Here is a 17649-nt window from a genome sequence, read left to right as displayed (position 1 = left end):
AGGTTCGCAAAGACCCAGTAGTCCCAAGACTGACATCTGGCTTTCCTTCCCCTGAAATCTTTAGCAACCTTCGTCGTAGGAGTCGTAAGAAAGTAGTAATATGTATGTACAATAAGAGGAGCAAATTTCAGCAGCAACAGAGCACTTCCACTTCGATCTCTCTGTGTGCTGAGATGCTGCAACCCAAACAAAAGCCACCAGTTCAGATCCGGTCATGAACTCGTTCATTGAATGGGACGAGAAAGGGTGAAAGAAACAGGGGAGGTAGGATATGCTCACTATAGGAGCTGATCACAAGGTGATTGAGTGGCAGTCGAAGCAATAACCGCAAGCCTTCACACTCCTCCCTTCTCCGAACTTACTCATCGTGCTCGTCGTCGTCGTTCTGGCCCGTACCAGTTGACTTCCGAAACTTCTCTTTACCCGTGGCGAAGAAGGCCTCGACGGTGCGGCCGTCGAAGGCGCGGCCATGCATTCGGTGGACACACTGTTGAGCGGCCTCGGGCGACTTGAAACGGACGCTGACGATTCCTTCTTCCTCCTCGTCGAAGAGTACGACGTTGGTCACCTCGCCGAGCTTCTCGCACTCCTCGCGGATGTCCTCCTTGATGTCCAGCAGAGCGGCCGGGTCGGCCTCCAGCTCTTGCAGAGTGAACATGTGACGCAGAATCACAACCTTCTCCCATTTTGGGGCGACGGCCTTGCCACCAGGGAACAATTTCGGCGGCTCGTCATCGTCCCAGTCGGCGAGTTTGGCGTCGAGCTTCTGTGTCTTTCTGATGATTTTTGCTTTGTCCTGTCCGCTGCGCTTGGCGGCGCCCGTCGCTGGCGTAGCAGTGGTGTTCGAGGTAGGAGCGTTGCCATCAGCAGCAGCGTCACCTGTGGTCTCGTACTTTGTCTTCTTGTAACTAGACTCCGCAGCTTCGACCCGAATCTTACCAGATGAGAAGTCCGTCATGCTAAAGTAAGAATCGTCGAGGAGGTCGATGGCCAAGCGGACCGACTCGGGCTTGAAGAAAACAATGAGGGCGTCGCCCTTAAATTTGCCGTTCTCGTCCGTATACATCTTGATCCTCTTTCGGCCGCTGTCAATTTCCTCGGCAATTACGCCGCACTTTCGTGAGAACAGCTCTGCCACCTCGTCAACGGTAGCATCGAGCGGGATTCCTGTGACGTAGACGGCCGTGTTTTGCTTGGGCTGCGGCGGCGGCCGGTTGCCCTGCCGCCGGGCTTGTTTGTTCGAACGTCCGTTGCTTTCCTATGGGCGAGCAAAAAAGAAAAAAGCGATAAGGCGTCTGGTTAGTCATTCCCCCCCACGCACTGGTCTCTGCGCGCTCGGGCTGTTCTCGGTACTTTCTCCTCATTTCTAGTGCGGGCGCATACTCTGGGGTAGATCGGTCATGGGCAAGGCAACGGCAGCGGATCTCCATCATTGTGGTTGTGGTGCGAGGGAAGTAGGGGGGATCGGAAACGCAGACGCAGCTTACTTACCTCTTGGTCATTCGAAGCGTTGTTCTTTCTCTTCTTGCCGTGCAGGCCGCTGTGGGTGTCGTTAACGTCGTGCAGAATATATGAGTTTTGGTACTCTCTGATTAGGGCCTCCTCAACCATGGCCTCCTCATCCGTAATCAGGATCCAGTGGCGTTGCTCGTCGTCGAACTCGTACTCGGTGCCATCTTCCTGGACCGCGATGTGCTTTCTGGTCTGGAGATCGAACGAGATGCGAGGATCGTCATCGAAAAATGTTCGGTCGACGGGGAACGTCAAGTACTCCGGTTCCTCATCCATTGCGATGGATATGATTCAGGTAGGAATTACCTACGGAACGATCGGAAGTTGAGGTAGAAGTCAAGTGTAGAGGTAAGGTAGAGGTGACGTGAGGAAGCAGGCCGCGAAAGAACTAGAAGGTTGCAGCTTCGGGAATCAACTGTTATGGTCGCTTGCTGCGGGCGGTGCATTAGAAAAATGTCTTGGCGCGAGCTCAAGCGTTTGTGGGGCACGTCATTGGGGAGGAAAGGCTGTCAGCTGTCGGCCAGCTGCCAGTCAGCAGCTGTCAGTGGATAACAGCCGACCGGCCTATGGGTTTTCACGGGCCACAGCCCCCGACACCATTGCGACAAGTCTGAATACGTAGGTACACAAACAACGACTGTTGGAGAAGGGCCAGATTTTCCATAAAGCCGACAGACGTTACACCAATGGACACTCAGATTTGTCGGTGTGCCTAAAAGGGCTAGGGAAGCGATTGCGAGACCATTTGAGGCACAGAGCAGAGGCAGCAAGACGTCGACGAGCCGAGCCCAAGCCCATTACGTACCTTAGGTTGCCACTATACCGTGGGTTGCAAAAGAACCTCGCGGTGTCTCGGTGCAATGCCGCCCCGGCCTGCGGGATTCCGTAATGCAGCGTATCCCGCGGGCAGCCGTATGTGCATTGCCCGTCTCTTTTTAGGCCCCGCCGGTTCGAGGGCAGGTTCCCGTTCCCCGCCTTTGACTCTGACTCCGAGTCTGTTATCAAAAGGGCGCGGTGGGCAGCCGTCGTCGTTCATAACTCAAGACGGCCGCGGCCCTTTGAAATCTCGAAATCTTTTCAGCACATCATCAAGTCTCGCCATGGCTCACCAGGCAAGCAGCAGCGACAAGGCGGGTGCCTCTGCCTCTGCCTCGGCCCCGGGGCAGCACCATGCCTGGATTGGAAGCGCCGGTGCTGCTGGCACCGACCTCAGGAGTGAGTTACCTGCCGGGAGTGGCTCAAATGTCATCTACTGCAATGCAACTGTCAGAAAGTGAGACTGAACCCAACCCTCGCTTCTATCGTGTCTAGGTGACACAATGACGACACCCACGGCCTCAATGCTGGCCGCCGTTCAGTCGTGCACACTACTGGACGACGTCTTCCAGGAAGACCCCACCACCACGGACCTCGAGGCACACTGCGCGGCCTTGACGGGCAAGGAGGCTGGGCTCTTTGTCCTCTCAGGGACTATGGGAAACCAGCTCGCACTGAGATCTCTTCTGACGCAGCCGCCATTTGGCGTGCTGTGCGACCACCGCTCTCATATTATCAAGTACGAGGCTGGAGGGTAGGTCCTTTTCCATTCTCCCCTATGTGCCGGCTCCGGCGCCGGCTGCTCTCATCCCGGGCCCGTCGCACACGTACTGAACCCGAGCCTTCTCACGGACAGCGTCTCTACCTTGACGGGCGCCATGATGAAGCCAGTCGTGCCAAAGAACGGCGTCCATCTCACGCTAGAGGACGTCAAGGCCAACACTTATCTCGACGATGACGTGCACACGTGCCCCACGCGCGTCATCAGCCTTGAGAACACACTCAACGGCATGCTCATGCCGCTCGACGAAGTGCGGCGCATCTCGGCCTTTGCCCGCGAGCATGGCATCAAGTTACACTGCGACGGGGCGCGACTGTGGGAGGCCGTGGCCTCGGGAGCGGGCAGCCTGACCGACTTCTCGGCGTGCTTCGACACGGTTACCCTCTGCTTCTCCAAGGGCCTCGGAGCCCCCGTCGGCAGCATCCTGGTCGGAGACAAGACCGTCATGAAGCAGGCTCGCTGGGTGCGCAAGTACATGGGCGGCGGGCTGAGGCAGCCGGGATTGATCACGGCCGCCGCGCGGGTTGCCGTCGATGAGACCTTCGGCAAGGGCCCCAATGGCGAGGGCGGCTTGCTCAAGGAGACGCACGTCCTCGCCAAGGAGATTGCCAAGATCTGGACAGACCTCGGGGGCAAGGTCGTCTACCCGGTACACACCAACATGGTGTGGCTTGATCTGGACGACGCGCAGTCGTCGTACGCCAGGTTAATGGAGCTCGGGCAGGAGGCTGGCTTGAAGATTTACGGCAACCGGCTAGTCATCCACTACCAGATCTACCAGAACTGCGGTTTTATTGTGCCCAGACTAGGGACCATATTCGAGACCATATTCGCAGAGAAGGCGAAGGGTGCGGCGGCATCCGGCAAGCCAGATGGGGAGACATCTATGTACCGCGCCCAATAATACGGGCTACCTATCTTAGGTACGATATGATGTGTGCTATGTTGCCAGCCGTGGCGGGAGCCACTATATCCCTTTTCTCCGCCACTTTACCGAAGGAGAAGCAATAAGAATTAGTCCTGAATCATGAATCTTGGCGCGGCTGTGACTGACCCCGCCACTTGTGTTGTTGCTGTTATTGCCCCTGGGGAAATTCAGGAGAGAGCCCGGCCAGGCCCTTGGCAGCCACCTCAACAAGGGAGTTGGGTCACCTACCTGCAAAAAAAAAACATATCTTTGCGCTGCTCCGAAGCTTGCTATCGTTCTGCTTACTGCGTAGAAGAAATGTTGAGATCGGTGCAGCCATAAGAATAAAGCAATACCGGCTACGTATACTATACCCATCGGTATCCGTGCCTTCGTGTACGTACAGTACTCGGCATGACAAGAAGGGCCGACGAGGCAGATGAGGCGAGGCGGGGCGGGGCGGGACAAGGCGACGTGAGGCGAGGCTCGACCAGCCAGCAACCAAGCCGAACAATTTCTCCGCCTTGGCCGCAACTCCGGGAGCTCGGGTGCGCCGAGGGCCTTGGTAAACAAAGCCCACCGGTCTGCCCGCCTGACAAGTCCAGTGGGGACTTTATTAGATGATATCTATTCTATGTGCTGTTGGTGGACGCCTGACGTGAAGCTAATAATGCTACTGCAGCAGGTACCTACAATGTGAATTCCAAGGCAGGCAGGAGAGGAGGAACTTACTGAAGAAAGAAGCCAGGCCTAAACCTAAACCGGGACCGCCGCTGACATATTCTGCAGAACGTGGTGATGGCTGCGGGTAGCTGCATGACACAACAGCTTCGTCGCAACATTGACAGCCATCGAGTATTCCTTCAAGGTATTCTTTTTCTGTGCATGCAGGCCAAGTTCGCCCGTACCGTACCTTAGGGAGCTAAGTAAGGTAAGGAGGGTAGCCCGGTAGCTGACCGCTTCAAATCCCATGAGGGGTCCCGTCCAATGCCGCCCGCCCCGCAAGCAAACAAAGAGGATGCTGCCACCCTAAGCTATTGCCCCGCCTCGCTACCCCTGTAGCAATCGGAGAATCGCCTGACGTCACGCAAGCCCTCAGCGAATAACAGTGCCGCCCACCCTCGGTCCGGCTCTATGCCGGGGGCACTTGAGATGGAAGAAAATGCGGGGAAGGCGCCCACCCAGGACGGATCCGTGTAGCTCCAAACTCAAAAAATACTTGCCCTTTCCTTTGTCAACGGTCTCAACCGCGTGCGTTACTTTGCATACATGTACCTTACTTTTCTAGAAGCTGAAATTTCAAATCCAATTCTCGTCAACCGACAGCCTCGAGCGAGTCGGCCCGCGCCAGCCCAGCGATAGCACCAGGAGCTCAATTGACTGACCGCCAATATATGCGGCAAATGCCTTGCCATCCCATACTGACAGGTAATCTTGGCGAGTGGATGCGACATTGAGGCGACTCCAGGATCGGAGAATGGAGGGCCGATCATGGCGTCGCTGAGGGGAACTTGAAGTCTCCATCAGCTAAAGTGTGCGGATTGCAAGGCACAACCTAGAATTACACTAGACAAACTAAGCAGTCTAACATGACCCGACAAGAAGATTTCCTGGAACGCTGCACACCCTTTCCCAAGCTTGGTCATTGGTTCGTGTGCCAGGGTAGGTACCTTAGCTTCGGCCGGCCCAGCTTGTTGACCAACTCAGTTCGAGTCTTGTGTGTGCGTGACTTAAGGTACCTCCGTACCGAGTACCTCCATGGCCATGCACCGTTTATCCAATATCTAAAGTTGCTTTCGTCTCTCGACACTTCAGGCACGCGCACCAGAGCACTCACGAGGACACCGACGCCCCTCCCACGGCTTCCTCCTGCCTAATGCTGTTAAGTGAACAACGGCTTAGAGACTGAGACGGTATACCTTCTGCCCGTTCCTACCGTTTCCAAAAAGTCCCTACTCCCGTCCTCTTCGTCCAACACGGCAACTTGGAAATTGCTGCCCCTCCTTCCCACCATCCGCCCTTCCCACCATCCGCCCTTCCCACCATCCGCCCTTCCCACCATCCGCCCTTCCCTATTTCTTGCCCACGCGCAGCTCTCCCTCCCTTGTCCTCGCTGGTCCCCTGGCCTTCCTCTTACTTTCTGTCTCACTCTCTTGCCGTCTTCGCATCTGCAACACCCCCAGGGTCCAGTCCTTGTCGTCTGCTGCTTGAGACTCTGGCCTTGGCTTCACTTTGTCTTGATCGGATCAGCTTGCTTCCCCCGTCATAGCCATGACAGTGGCTATGGCGTCGCGCCGGCTCGCCAGCGTGGTCGCCATCGCGGCGCTCGCTTCGAGCGCCGCCGCGCTCTACATCAATGGCTCAGTTACCGCGCCATGCGACTCGCCGCTCTACTGTCAGGGTGACATTCTCAAGGCAATTGAGCTCGCGTCTCCATTCTCCGACTCCAAGACATTCGTGGATATGTAAGTCAGGTCTCGGATGCCCACCCTTCGTCAGGGCACGCGCATGGCTCATCCATCCCGCGTGAGACAACCTATGCTAACCGAGCTGCGACGCGCTGCAGGCCAACTACCAAACCCCTCAACGAGGTGATCCTGGCTTTCAACCAGCTCACCCAACCCCTGAGCAACAACTCAGAGCTCAACGACTTTCTCGCCGCAAACTTTGCGCCCGCCGGCGGCGAGCTCGAAGACGTGCCAGTCTCGGAGCTGAAGACGGACCCCGTGTTCCTGAAGAAGGTCGACGACGGCGTCATCAACGAGTTTGTCAATGCCGTCATCGACATCTGGCCCGACCTCACCCGCCGATACGCCGGCCCGGGCAACTGCACGGAATGCGCCAACAGCTTCATCCCCGTGAACCGCACCTTTGTCGTAGCTGGTGGCCGCTTCCGCGAGCCCTACTACTGGGACTCGTACTGGATTGTCGAGGGCCTCCTCCGCACTGGCGGCGCCTTCATTGAGATCTCCAAGAATATCATCGAGAATTTTCTGGATTTCGTCGAGACTATCGGCTTCGTCCCCAATGGCGCTAGAGTCTATTATCTCAACCGTTCTCAGCCCCCGCTGCTGTCTCAGATGGTACGCGTCTACATTGAGCACACCAACGACACGAGCATCCTCGAGCGGGCCGTGCCGCTGCTGATTAAGGAGCACGACTTTTGGATGACGAACCGCACTGTCGACATTACGGCCCCGGACGGAAAGAAGTACACGCTCAACAGGCAAGTTAATCCCCTCTTTCACCCAGCCGCCGAGGCGGTCACCCATCAATTTTTGACTAACAGACGGCTTGCTGCAGGTACCACGTCCAGAACAACCAGCCCCGGCCAGAGTCGTATCGCGAGGACTGGATCTCTGCCAACAACGGGTCGTATTACGCCCAGTCGGGCATTATCTACCCGCAGAAGACGCCTCTGAACGAGTCCCAGAAGGCCGACCTATACGCTAACCTCGCGAGCGGCGCCGAGTCTGGATGGGACTACGGCACACGCTATCTCGCTCGCCCTAACGACGCGGCACTTGACGTCTACTTCCCCTTGCGCTCCCTCAACGTGGTCAACATCGTGCCGGTTGATCTGAATTCAATCCTGTACCAGAACGAGGTGGCTATTGGCAACTTTCTCAAGGCAGCAGGCAACGACACCGGATCCAAGACATGGGCCGCCAAGGCAAATGCGCGGAGCCAGGCTATGTACGCTCTCATGTGGAACTCGACGCTCTGGTCATACTTTGACTACAACCTGACGAGCAACTCGCAAAATATCTACATCCCCCTAGATTCTGATGCTACACCGGCCGAAGAGGCCACGGCGCCCAAGGGCTACCAGGTGCTGTTTGATATTGCCCAGCTGTACCCATTCTGGACTGGCGCGGCCCCGGAACAGCTCAAGAACAACCCTCTTGCCGTGCAGCAGGCCTATTCTCGCGTCGAGACTATGCTCGATGTCAAGGCAGGCGGCATTCCCGCAACCAACCTCCAGACAGGCCAGCAGTGGGATGAGCCCAACGTTTGGCCGCCCCTGCAGCACGTGCTGATGAAGGGCCTGCTCAACACGCCCGCCACGTTTGGCACGGCCGACCCGGCGTACGTGGCGGTCCAGGACCTGTCGCTGCGTCTGGCCCAGCGCTACCTCGACTCGACATTCTGCACGTGGTACGCGACGGGCGGCTCGACCAGCCAGACGCCCAAGCTCCAGGGCCTCGGCTCCGACGCCGTCGGCGCCATTTTCGAGAAGTACGCCGACAACTCGACCAACGTGGCCGGCGGTGGCGGCGAGTACACCGTCGTCGAGGGATTCGGATGGAGCAACGGCGTCCTAATTTGGGCAGCCGACACGTTCGCCGGCAAGCTCAAGCGCCCCGACTGCGGTAACATCACGGCTGCCCACGTCACCCCGGGCAAGAAGCGGAGTATGGAGCGCCGCGCGATCGAGCTTCACCCGCGGGATGCCACGTGGACCAAGAGCTTCGGTTCGCGGGCGCCTGAGAACAAGAATAAGAAGCGCAACTGAATTGGGTTTTTTTGGGGGGGTTTTTTTCATCAAGGAGTGTTGGCGTGGTCAACAAAAAATGGGAATCATAGCATTATGGGTTTATTTTTTTTTTTTTTTTTTTTTGTGTGTGTAGGAGTTTTCTTCTTCATGACTTTGTCCTTTCTTCGCGGTCATGATGATATGTAATAGGTGGATCAGGTCGGACTATCTGCTGCTGTTGCTGCTGCAGGCTCTACTTGATCATCGTCGGGTCTATCACGATTAGGCTAATGACCAGGGCATATATGATGAGATTTGATGACCATCAATGATAACTTGCTTTGTAAAGAGGTACGAAGTGCATGGCTTGCTGTTTCTTATCTGCTTCTTTCTGTTAGACTGCGATGAAACTGGTTACACCATTTTGACTACCTACATACCTGGGAATTAATATCACTGTGGGATAGTGTAGTCAAGCACGTTCGCTTATCATAGTGAGTGCGTCTATGTTTTGTTACTTGGCGGGATATTATGTGCAGTTTTTGTGAGCGATAAGAGACGCTGTTTCTTCCCCTTCACCCAAGCCCAACAAACACAATTTTCCCCTGCTCTCGCCGCCCATGAAAAGAGAAACACGGAAGCATGGAAGCAACTACCGATCGCCCATAAAAGCAAGTTTCCCATCCGCCCCTGAGCCAGGTCAGCCTCCCTTTCCCAACCAGACGCCCCCATAAAAAGAGAAAAGCAACCTTATTTTAAACGAGCCCAAGGTAGCCCGTTTTGGAAACGCTAAAAGCAAAATGCCATTCCATAGAATACGTAGAGGAAAAGAAAAACGTATGGTCTTCGTAATCAGCGGCGCCTCCTCGCCACTCTTGCTGTGCGCGTCTCAAAGGCCTGCGGGTCTACTGCGGCCACATAAATGGTGTCCTGCAAGTCCTGATACCAGCTCTGGTGCTGCCTCTGTTCGCAATCCTTCTCGCGCGCCTGCAGGGCGTACTGCTGCATCTCCACCTCGTCGCGGCAGCAGCCATGGCGGCGCTTCTAGGGCTCGAGATGGGACCACTCGGGGATGGCCTTGACCTGCTGCCACATGAACTTCTCGAGCTTGGTGGCGCACTTTGCGTAGGCGGTGCTCTCGTTGTTGTACTTGCGGCAGTTCTCGACGATGAGGCGGGCGTCTCGGATAAAGTCCTCGGGCGTTGCGTACTGGTCGGCCTCGAGCTTGCTCTCCATAGTGCTGAGGTCCATGGGCTCCTTGATGACGTCGTAGTAGTCGGCCACCTCGTCCTTGTTGACGGGCATCAGGAACGGCCAGCTGCTCGGGTGGTTTTGCAGGTCGTTGAGCAGGTGCAGCAGCTGGTTGTAGTTGGGGCCGTGGCGAGGCTGGCGCGCCAGCTCGTCCATGTCGGGGCTCCAGCCCGAGGCGCGGATGGGCTCGATAGAGAGGTGGTCGATGGGCGTGGCGGCGCCGCCCTTCTGCTGCTGCCATTGCTTGGGCGGCAGGTGGATGATGTGCGATTTACTAAATGCACGAATCTTTGCCTGCACGCACTCCTTCTGCTTCAGCAGCATGCGCCCCATCTCGAGGTACCGGATCCGCGGGAGCATGGTACACTGCATTATGGTCCCCCCCTCGTAGTCCTTGATATAACCCATCCATACCGACTTGTCGAGCGTGATCTCCTTAGTAAAGCCCTGTTTCTTAAAGTAGCCGATGGCGTAGTTGTCGGCGTACGTCAGGAAGTGCATCACGTCCGACGTTGCCTTGACGTAGTCCTTGAGATGCGACATGAGATGGGCGCCGTAGCCCTTGACCTGCTGGTCCGACGAGATGGCGCAAAAGACAATCTCGGCGAACTGGCGGCCCTTGAAGGGGCGGTACGTGATGCCGCCCACCACTTCGAGCGGTTTCTTCACGATGGCGATCGACAAGTGGGTGCGGTCGTAGACTAGGCGCGCGATGTAGTCTTTGGGCATCTTGGGAAGCTGCTTCTGGAAGATGCACTTGAGCCCCGTAAGGATGATCAGACTCTCCCGCTCGTCGTCATTGTTCACAACGCGGAATTCTATTTCACCATTGCGCTCCTCGATAACGGCCGGCTGTGTATGGCGCATAGGGGTTTGGTTAGCGAACAGTCCAGACGTGACGCCGTGTTGGAGGGGCAGCAGCTTGTGGTTTGTGAGAGGTGGGGGTTGGCGACGCGCTCACCTTCTCGGGAAAAGGGATAGCTGGTATTCTGGGTGTATTTTTCTCGGGCTCTGTGGACTCGTTGTGCCTCATGCGCTTCGTGGCCAAGGGTGACCACGGATCGTCGGTGGCCTTGCGCTTTCCATCTGCAGCGGCGACGATGCGCGTCAGCGGAAAGAAATCAGAGGAAACGACCTGCACGTTGCGGGGGCTACGAGTGCTTGCAGGGCACAGCTGGTATCACTTACTCTCGTCCTTCATTTCGATGCGCTGCGGTAGCACCGCGATTGAGTTTCGGGGCGTGTCTCGATGGCGATGGCGACGTCGGCGACGATGATGAATTGCGGAGGGGAGTGGATCCGAGGACCGAAGGCGCTGTGACTGCAGGGGCGGGTCGTAGGGTGACAGGGGCCCCACTCCCGATCTGCGCTAACCCTGTTTGGGATTCGAACACGTTCTTGTCCAGCTCCTTGACTGTCCTGTCGGGCAGTAGATGCTTGCTTCAATTGTGCATCATCAAACGTGCAAGCCTCCCTCTCTCTTTAGACGACGACGACAACGCCGACGAGCTAGGCCAATTCCCGACACCTTTTGAATTCTTGCTAGATTTGCAGTCACTAGAATCTCGTCCGGCTCTGCGAGAAGCCCACCCCATCCCATCCCCAAAGCTCGCTCATACATGGATTCGTCATTACACGAGGTCTGGCAGACGGCGTCTGGCAGGGCATTTGTCCCCACAATCGGAAAGGGCAGCCAGTTTTACGTCGGCTTCACTCTGGTGCTCATAGCTCTAGGCCTGACGGGTGCTTTTGCGCTGAGTACGTCTGCTCCTCCAATCCCCGACTGGGTACTCCCACTGACTCGAGCTGTCTAGACGCCCGGTCGTTTGCGAACCTGCCACTTCTCGGCCTCCCAGCTTCGTTGGCACTTGCGTACGTTCTCAGCCGTCTCTAATGCTGCTTGCTATCCTCTGACCAAATACTTCTTAGGCTTGGCGTGGTGTACATGTTCTGTGCGGTCGGAGTCTACGTCTAAAAGAGATACCCCAGAGAAGCATCTCGACCCCCGAACCTGTACTATAGCAAAAGAAAGAAGAAAAAAAGATATCTCAAAAGACAAGCGCCCCAGATCGTCTCCCGTCCTGATTATCATCCTGCTTTGATCGAAGAGACGGTTCTAGCTTGACACGTCGCCGCCGAATTCCAAGTAATTATTTCCTTTTTCCTCTCGACAACATGGACGACTCCAGCCCCGTCCCCGCGCCCATCTTCCGAGCTGTTTGCAGCTCCACCAGGCCGTTGTACCAGCTCCTCAAGTCAATCGGCTTCACGAACAAGATACATATCGAGATTACCGAGAGCGGTATCAGATTTGCGGCCGACCATGCGCGTGTGATGCAAGGTATGAGTGGCTCTAGCCTCCACTGCGCGGATGCCGAGCTTTATGTTGACATATTGTGGATTTGTATAGGGGTTGCGCACTGGAGCAAGAGCTTATTTACCAGCTACACAACAAACCTGCCCAAGCCGGTGCAGCATCGTCGCAATGATGACGACGACAGCGAAGAATACGAGGACGAGGCGGAAGATACGGAACCGCCCAACTTCCAGATCTCGCTGCCCGCTCTGCTCGAGACTCTGCAAATCTTTGGGGCGGCCGAGGCAGCGGCGCGCCAGGCCAAGGCCGAGGCCGACCCGTACCGCAGCAACCTGCGCAACTACCGGGCCGACGCCTTCAGCAACCAGACGCTCGGCATGACGGGGACGTGCTCGCTGTCGTACGCGCAGGACGGCGAGCCCTTCAGCATCGTGCTCGAGGAGTCCAACGTCAAGACGACGTGCAACCTAACGACGTACGTGTCCGAGACGCCCGATGATATCCCCTTCGACATTAAGGACCTATCGTTCAAGATCATCATGTCGGCGCGTCTGCTGCTCGACGTGCTGTCCGAGATGGTGCCGACGGCGCCCGAGAAGCTCACCGTGACGGCGTCGCGCCGCGCGCCCTACCTGCGCCTCGCCAGCGCGGGCGTCTCGGCCCTTGGCTCCACCAGCGTCGACTTTGCTAAGGGCCGTGACGTGCTGGAGACGTTCTCGGTGCGCAAGCGCTGGGCCCAGACGTTCAAGTTCGACATCATCAAGTCGGCCACGGAGGCCATGCGTATCGCCAGCAAGGTCAGCCTGCGCGGCGACGGCCAAGGCGTGCTGAGCATGCAGTTCATGGTGGAGGTGGAAGGGGCGGGACCGAGTTTCCTCGACTTTCGTTTTGTCCCGTACGCGGTGCAGGAGGGCGACGAGGACACCGACGAGGACGGCGGTGGCAGTGACGAGGACGAGGACGCTGAGATGGACAGTAACGCGGCCGATGCCGTGTAGCCCGTATTCCCCGGTTGTGTTTCAGTTGGGGACTTTGCACGATAATTGACTCTTTGGTCGGGAAATTTACAATACGTATTCGTGTGAACGAGCGCCTGCCACATGGAGGTTGACGCCCGACGACATCCGCTCCGCGCCGTGTCTTAAGCCCGGACTGGCTAGCACTTCTAGCAGTATTTTGGCCGAAGGAGGGCAACTGAGACCAATGCACGTAGCAGATATAGGCCGAGTAGGGGAGCCTAAATAGTAACATGCCAAATTCCTTGCAATGGCCCCGAGACAAGATGCCTTGTCTCAGGAGCAGGTGGAGCCTGTCTCGGCGGACCTCCGAGATACGCAATTGCCCCAGCGCCCAGCGCTCACGCAAAGTCTATCCATCTTGCAACAGTAACCCGATTCAGTTTCTCTCTCATATCGGTCACGTCACGTTCATTGCCATTCCGGGAACTCGTTGCGATTCGAGAACCGCCCGCCCCTTCCCCCAAAGTCCCCGCCTCACCTTCTACCTCAGAACGTGCAGAGGACTTTGTACCTTTACAGTGTCCCGAGACTTATTAGCGCCCGCGCGTCCGCACGGCCGTGTGCTTAGGTAGGTATGTATTGTGTGGAACTAGCTCAGGTGTGGAATGGAGTGCATACATATATCGAGTCGAGTCGAGTCTTTAGGAAACAAAGTCGGTGTCGATAACAATTCCCAGCATGCAATGCAGCTCGGGGCGGCTAAGGTAAGGTTGGTATCGTTCCGTCCTACATACGTTCGTGCGTATAGTTCGTCTATCGTCATGATGCACGAAGGTGGTGGTTGAGCGGATTATTCCGTGTGGAAATAAGTTAAAGAAGGGTCCTTGGTCAGTCCGTCACGGTTTCGTTCAACAACAGTTAGTCGGTCAATACGGAACGAGTACCGGTAGTCATCATCAGCCTTATTTTGTTACTATTACTACTCGGGATTAACGAAGGTTTTCCTATCAAAGTGTCCGTATCTTTGCTTACTTTTTGCCTACTGCATTGCATGTATTGGACAATGTCAAAACTACTTGCTCTACACTTTCGAGGGCGAGTGAACCGGCCTTATCGGATCCTGGAGTCACTATCTACAATGTGGCGGCTGGCGCTGGGACAAGCAAGCCATCACCGCTCCTTTTTCAGCTGAAAAGTAGGTACGCTGCATCCACGATCGTGTGGCTGGCCTGTTTGTCTGGCTGGCTGGCTGGCTGTCTGCACATGTCTGTACATCCACGTGTACAGGCTGACTGCCTACACTTTGCAGGTTGAGTCTCGTGGTCTTTCTTGTCCGTCCGCGGAAAACTACCTATCTTGTGCTACTAAGGATGGCCAATTATTGGTTCATCTCCCCTTCTTCTTGTCTTTGTGAAATGGCGTCCGACGTGGCTGATTTGGTGGCGACATGCGGCTCTTTGCGTGTCAGTGTCACCACCGCAACAACGACAGCGCCGCCGCCGCCCGTCCGTATCTTTCTTCTCTGCCGCTCCCGCAAGAAGACGCTTCGCCAGTTGTTCGCCCGCAGGTCTACTGACTACGTACGTAGTTTACCGGGTCCTTTGACTTTTACTTTCTCCAGTCTTGGGTAGCCTAGATGTCTCGAGAGTTGTGATGGCGAGTGTGAGGTGTCCCCTAGAAACATACCGCCTGAGGCCCCGAGGATGTGTTCTAGATGTGGCCAGCTGAAGGTGGGAGGAGCCTTGGCGCGGGCGGGCCATTCCATAGGGTATTCGCTGCCCGGTACCTTGGTATTCTTTATTTCCTCGTCCCTAGATTCCCTGTTTTCTTTTGCATCATTCTGCAGATCACACTTTTCAGTGGTCCGAAGTGCCACTGTAATAATGACTGCACTGCCCGTTCCCTTGGGTATCTTATGCATATGTATGTGGTGAGACCGACGCGGTCCTGCACCCTGGAACGCATCAGCAGCAGCGCGCGGATGCAGTACACGGGATACCTAATTCGAGACTTTTTGGGCCCCCATCTTCTGGGTACAGTCCAGACGCATTCCTATTTCCCTTTCTGCTCTTTCCCCTCTCTATCGCTATTCTAGTCCTCTGCAAGCGAACCTATTGTTGTATCTCTTCTGAGCCCGGTCTCGCTAGGCCCGATCAAGTGATGCAACAGCGTCTCTGGTATCTCTCTCTCTGCCGCCTTCTCTTCTGTCGTGTTGCTCACCGCATGTGGGCAGTCCATCTCGCTCTGATCCACCAGTCCCTCTGTCTTACCTGTGAGACAACGGCACACTCGCAGATCGGACTAGAGTGCTGGAATGGGCCAGGCCTAGGGCCATGGATTATGATGATGCGCGTGATCTCCCACACCGGCACACACACTGCCCCCAAAAGAGAGGAAAATTTCAGCTCGCCAGACAGACAGACGAGGCTCTGCTAGCTCCCCCGCCAGGCGAGGCAAAAAGAACCACAATTTCGTGTGTTGGTGCCGGGGGTCGTCGGTCCGTCCGCAAACCAGATGGTCCGCCATCCATTCCCCCCCCGCGCCAGCGCGCTAGTGATGTGTCTCGGTCTTTTGGACCGCAATCATCTGGGACTGGACCAGCCATGATCTGATCGGGTCTGGCCACACACAGAGCAGAGCAGCGCAGCGCAAAGCAATAAATGTTCAAGATTCTCTACTTGTTATTCGCTGTCCAGTTTGATACAGGCCGTTCTTGCAGGACACTGGCCCCCCGTCTAATCCCGCCATCCCCGGAGCTCATCCCTTTTTAATGAGCAGTATTGATTGTCCTTGAAGAAAGTGTAGCTTCAACTCACACTTGGATTCTTTCTTCCTCTGCTCTGTTCATTGTGAGAATCAAAAAATTCTGTTTTCGTATCTTTCTCTCCCGGCCACGGCGTGATCGACACACGCGGCATCAGCACTTTTATTTGTCAATCGCCCAGCCGGCACACGCGGACTGTTGGTCCTCTGACATAGCAAGTCTGACACTCAGTCAGACGTAGCGTCCGTCAGACTCAATCCGGGTGTGGACTCGGAGGCAACTTGCGCGTCAGCTTGGCTCCCTTGCTTGCTGTCCGCGTCGCATTTGCACCGCGTGTTGCGTACACGTTCCGTGTCGCCCCTCTAAAGAATCCCCTCGCCGATTACTACTTTCGGCAGCCAGTTCGGCCTGCCGGGCTCTTGCTCCAGCAAGACAGGAGGGAGGAAGCCAAAGAAGAAGAGAAATGTCGTCGAACGCGCAAGACGACCTTGAAAGAGGGCGGCAGAATGAGCGACCACAAGGAGACGGAGGAGGAGCAGATAGGCAGAGTGATAGGACTTGTTCACCGCTCGGCCTGCTCAAGTCATGGTCGAGCTGCTTTTCTCGGGCCGAAGACTCGACAGATGCTGGTGCTCCGAGTAACACGGCTGCGGAAACAGCGGTACCACCACCACCAACCCCAGGTGAAGCAAAGGAAAAGAAATACGTCCACGTGCCGACCCACGCGGCATCCTCGTATCTCAAGACGACCACAACAAGCGAGATACAAAAAGCCAATGAGATTTTGTGATAATAAAATACGACAACAAGAAAGCAACTGCCAAGATTGAAACACACTGTGTAACTGCTGACAACAGCCTAACAACTTTGTTCCCCGGCTCTGAAACCACGACTACCGGGGTCGGGGATAAGACAAGCATCGACGAAACCCAACTTCGGGAGACGACGGGGGGATGCCTGGGGAACGGTGAGGCGGGGCGGGGTGCGTATCCGGGCCGGATATGAAACTGTGAAAGGTCGCCGACGGCGGCCGGACGTAGGAACGAACGATCGGGAGCTAAGGAAGGAGGAGAAGAAGGAGAAGAAGAAGAAAGGAAGAACGGGAGAAAGCCGGGGAGGGGAAACGGCACAGCGTCTTTTTCTTTTCCTCGTAGCCGCATCAAACAGAGCATCGAGGGGAGGCGTGGGGCTGGTCTGGTTGGCTTCTTTTAAAGGATTTCCGCGGGTCTCTCTCTCTTTTTGTCCAGAACAGGAAGGAGGGAGAGCCGTTGGGGGGAGGGTAGTTGGCTTCATGGTTTAGAGACTCTCTTAGGTTAAACGTGCTTCGGCGGCGAGCGGCGCGGGCACGCGGCAGCGAGCGGTGTTCGGAGTGTGGGGAGTAGCTGGGAGGCACCTGGGGCTGCGGCGGCCGTCCCGGTCCTCTGGGAAGTGTTTATATCTATTATTAGCAACTCGTGCTGTTCCCGGTGTGGCCAGCGGTGGTAGCAGGAGCGCCGATGCAGCGCGGGAAGCGACGGCGGGCGCGGCTCTTGTGTGGCGTATGTGCCTCTGCGTGTGTGTGTGTGTGTGTGTGTGTGGTTGAGTTGATGTGCGGTTGGCTTGCGTTGCGGCTGGCTGGTTTGTGCTTTGCGTGTATAGAAGCCTGTGCTCGAGCCATGAAAGGTTCCTGTGCCGCTTCTCCCGCAGTGTGAAGAGAGAGAGCGAGAGAGCGAGAGCTGAGCTGACTTGATGAACCACACAAGTCCAACAAGCATCTAGCCTATTTCTGAGACGTATGAAGAGAGGCCAACCGAGAAGCGGCCCGAAGAGCAAAATCGGGGTCTCTTAATCTTAATCATCGTTTGCCATGGTAGACATGACGACAT

At 56.2% G+C, this 17649-nt stretch overlaps 6 protein-coding genes across 6 annotated transcripts; 3 read left to right on the top strand and 3 right to left on the bottom strand.

Annotated features, from left to right (window-relative positions):
• Positions 1-358: 358 nt before the first annotated feature.
• Positions 359-2121, bottom strand: B0T26DRAFT_809190 (uncharacterized protein; the record flags this gene model as incomplete). Its single annotated transcript, XM_060447255.1, has 2 exons — positions 1492-2121; positions 359-1258 (listed from the first exon to the last, which is right to left on the bottom strand). The coding sequence occupies exons 1-2, from the start codon at positions 1786-1788 to the stop codon at positions 359-361; spliced, it is 1197 nt and encodes a 398-aa protein (XP_060303829.1). The 5' UTR covers positions 1789-2121.
• A 491-nt stretch (positions 2122-2612) lies between these two features.
• B0T26DRAFT_634520 (pyridoxal phosphate-dependent transferase) lies at positions 2613-4013 on the top strand (the record flags this gene model as incomplete). Its single annotated transcript, XM_060436640.1, has 3 exons — positions 2613-2727; positions 2824-3082; positions 3185-4013. The coding sequence occupies 3 exons, from the start codon at positions 2613-2615 to the stop codon at positions 4011-4013; spliced, it is 1203 nt and encodes a 400-aa protein (XP_060303828.1).
• Positions 4014-4045: 32 nt separating this feature from the next.
• Positions 4046-4583, bottom strand: B0T26DRAFT_88343 (uncharacterized protein). The gene has a single exon (XM_060448132.1). It carries the CDS (start codon positions 4392-4394, stop codon positions 4077-4079), a length of 318 nt encoding a protein of 105 aa, XP_060303827.1. The 5' UTR covers positions 4395-4583; the 3' UTR covers positions 4046-4076.
• A 1716-nt stretch (positions 4584-6299) lies between these two features.
• On the top strand, positions 6300-8532 carry B0T26DRAFT_737427 (glycoside hydrolase family 37 protein; the record flags this gene model as incomplete). The annotated part of the gene is made up of 3 exons (XM_060443445.1): positions 6300-6481; positions 6583-7242; positions 7320-8532. 3 exons carry the CDS (start codon positions 6300-6302, stop codon positions 8530-8532), a joined length of 2055 nt encoding a protein of 684 aa, XP_060303826.1.
• A 1005-nt stretch (positions 8533-9537) lies between these two features.
• B0T26DRAFT_671163 (histone acetyltransferase GCN5-like protein) lies at positions 9538-10945 on the bottom strand (the record flags this gene model as incomplete). Its single annotated transcript, XM_060439288.1, has 3 exons — positions 9538-10596; positions 10706-10830; positions 10933-10945. 3 exons carry the CDS (start codon positions 10943-10945, stop codon positions 9538-9540), a joined length of 1197 nt encoding a protein of 398 aa, XP_060303825.1.
• A 418-nt stretch (positions 10946-11363) lies between these two features.
• On the top strand, positions 11364-13332 carry B0T26DRAFT_762677 (repair protein Rad1/Rec1/Rad17-domain-containing protein; the record flags this gene model as incomplete). Its single annotated transcript, XM_060446414.1, has 4 exons — positions 11364-11502; positions 11559-11616; positions 11892-12085; positions 12155-13332. 4 exons carry the CDS (start codon positions 11364-11366, stop codon positions 13057-13059), a joined length of 1296 nt encoding a protein of 431 aa, XP_060303824.1. The 3' UTR covers positions 13060-13332.
• Between the last annotated feature and the right edge of the window lie 4317 nt (positions 13333-17649).

The sequence above is a fragment of the Lasiosphaeria miniovina genome (genome assembly GCF_030549165.1).
Source record: "Lasiosphaeria miniovina strain SMH2392-1A chromosome Unknown B0T26scaffold_1, whole genome shotgun sequence".
NCBI lineage: Eukaryota > Fungi > Ascomycota > Sordariomycetes > Sordariales > Lasiosphaeriaceae > Lasiosphaeria > Lasiosphaeria miniovina.
This window is presented reverse-complemented; position numbering and strand designations above follow the sequence as displayed.

What these genes read in the sequence shown, in the direction of transcription:
- B0T26DRAFT_88343 (XM_060448132.1), bottom strand. Translation starts at nt 4,394, where the DNA reads ATGGGTATAGTATACGTAGCCGGTATTGCTTTATTCTTATGGCTGCAC.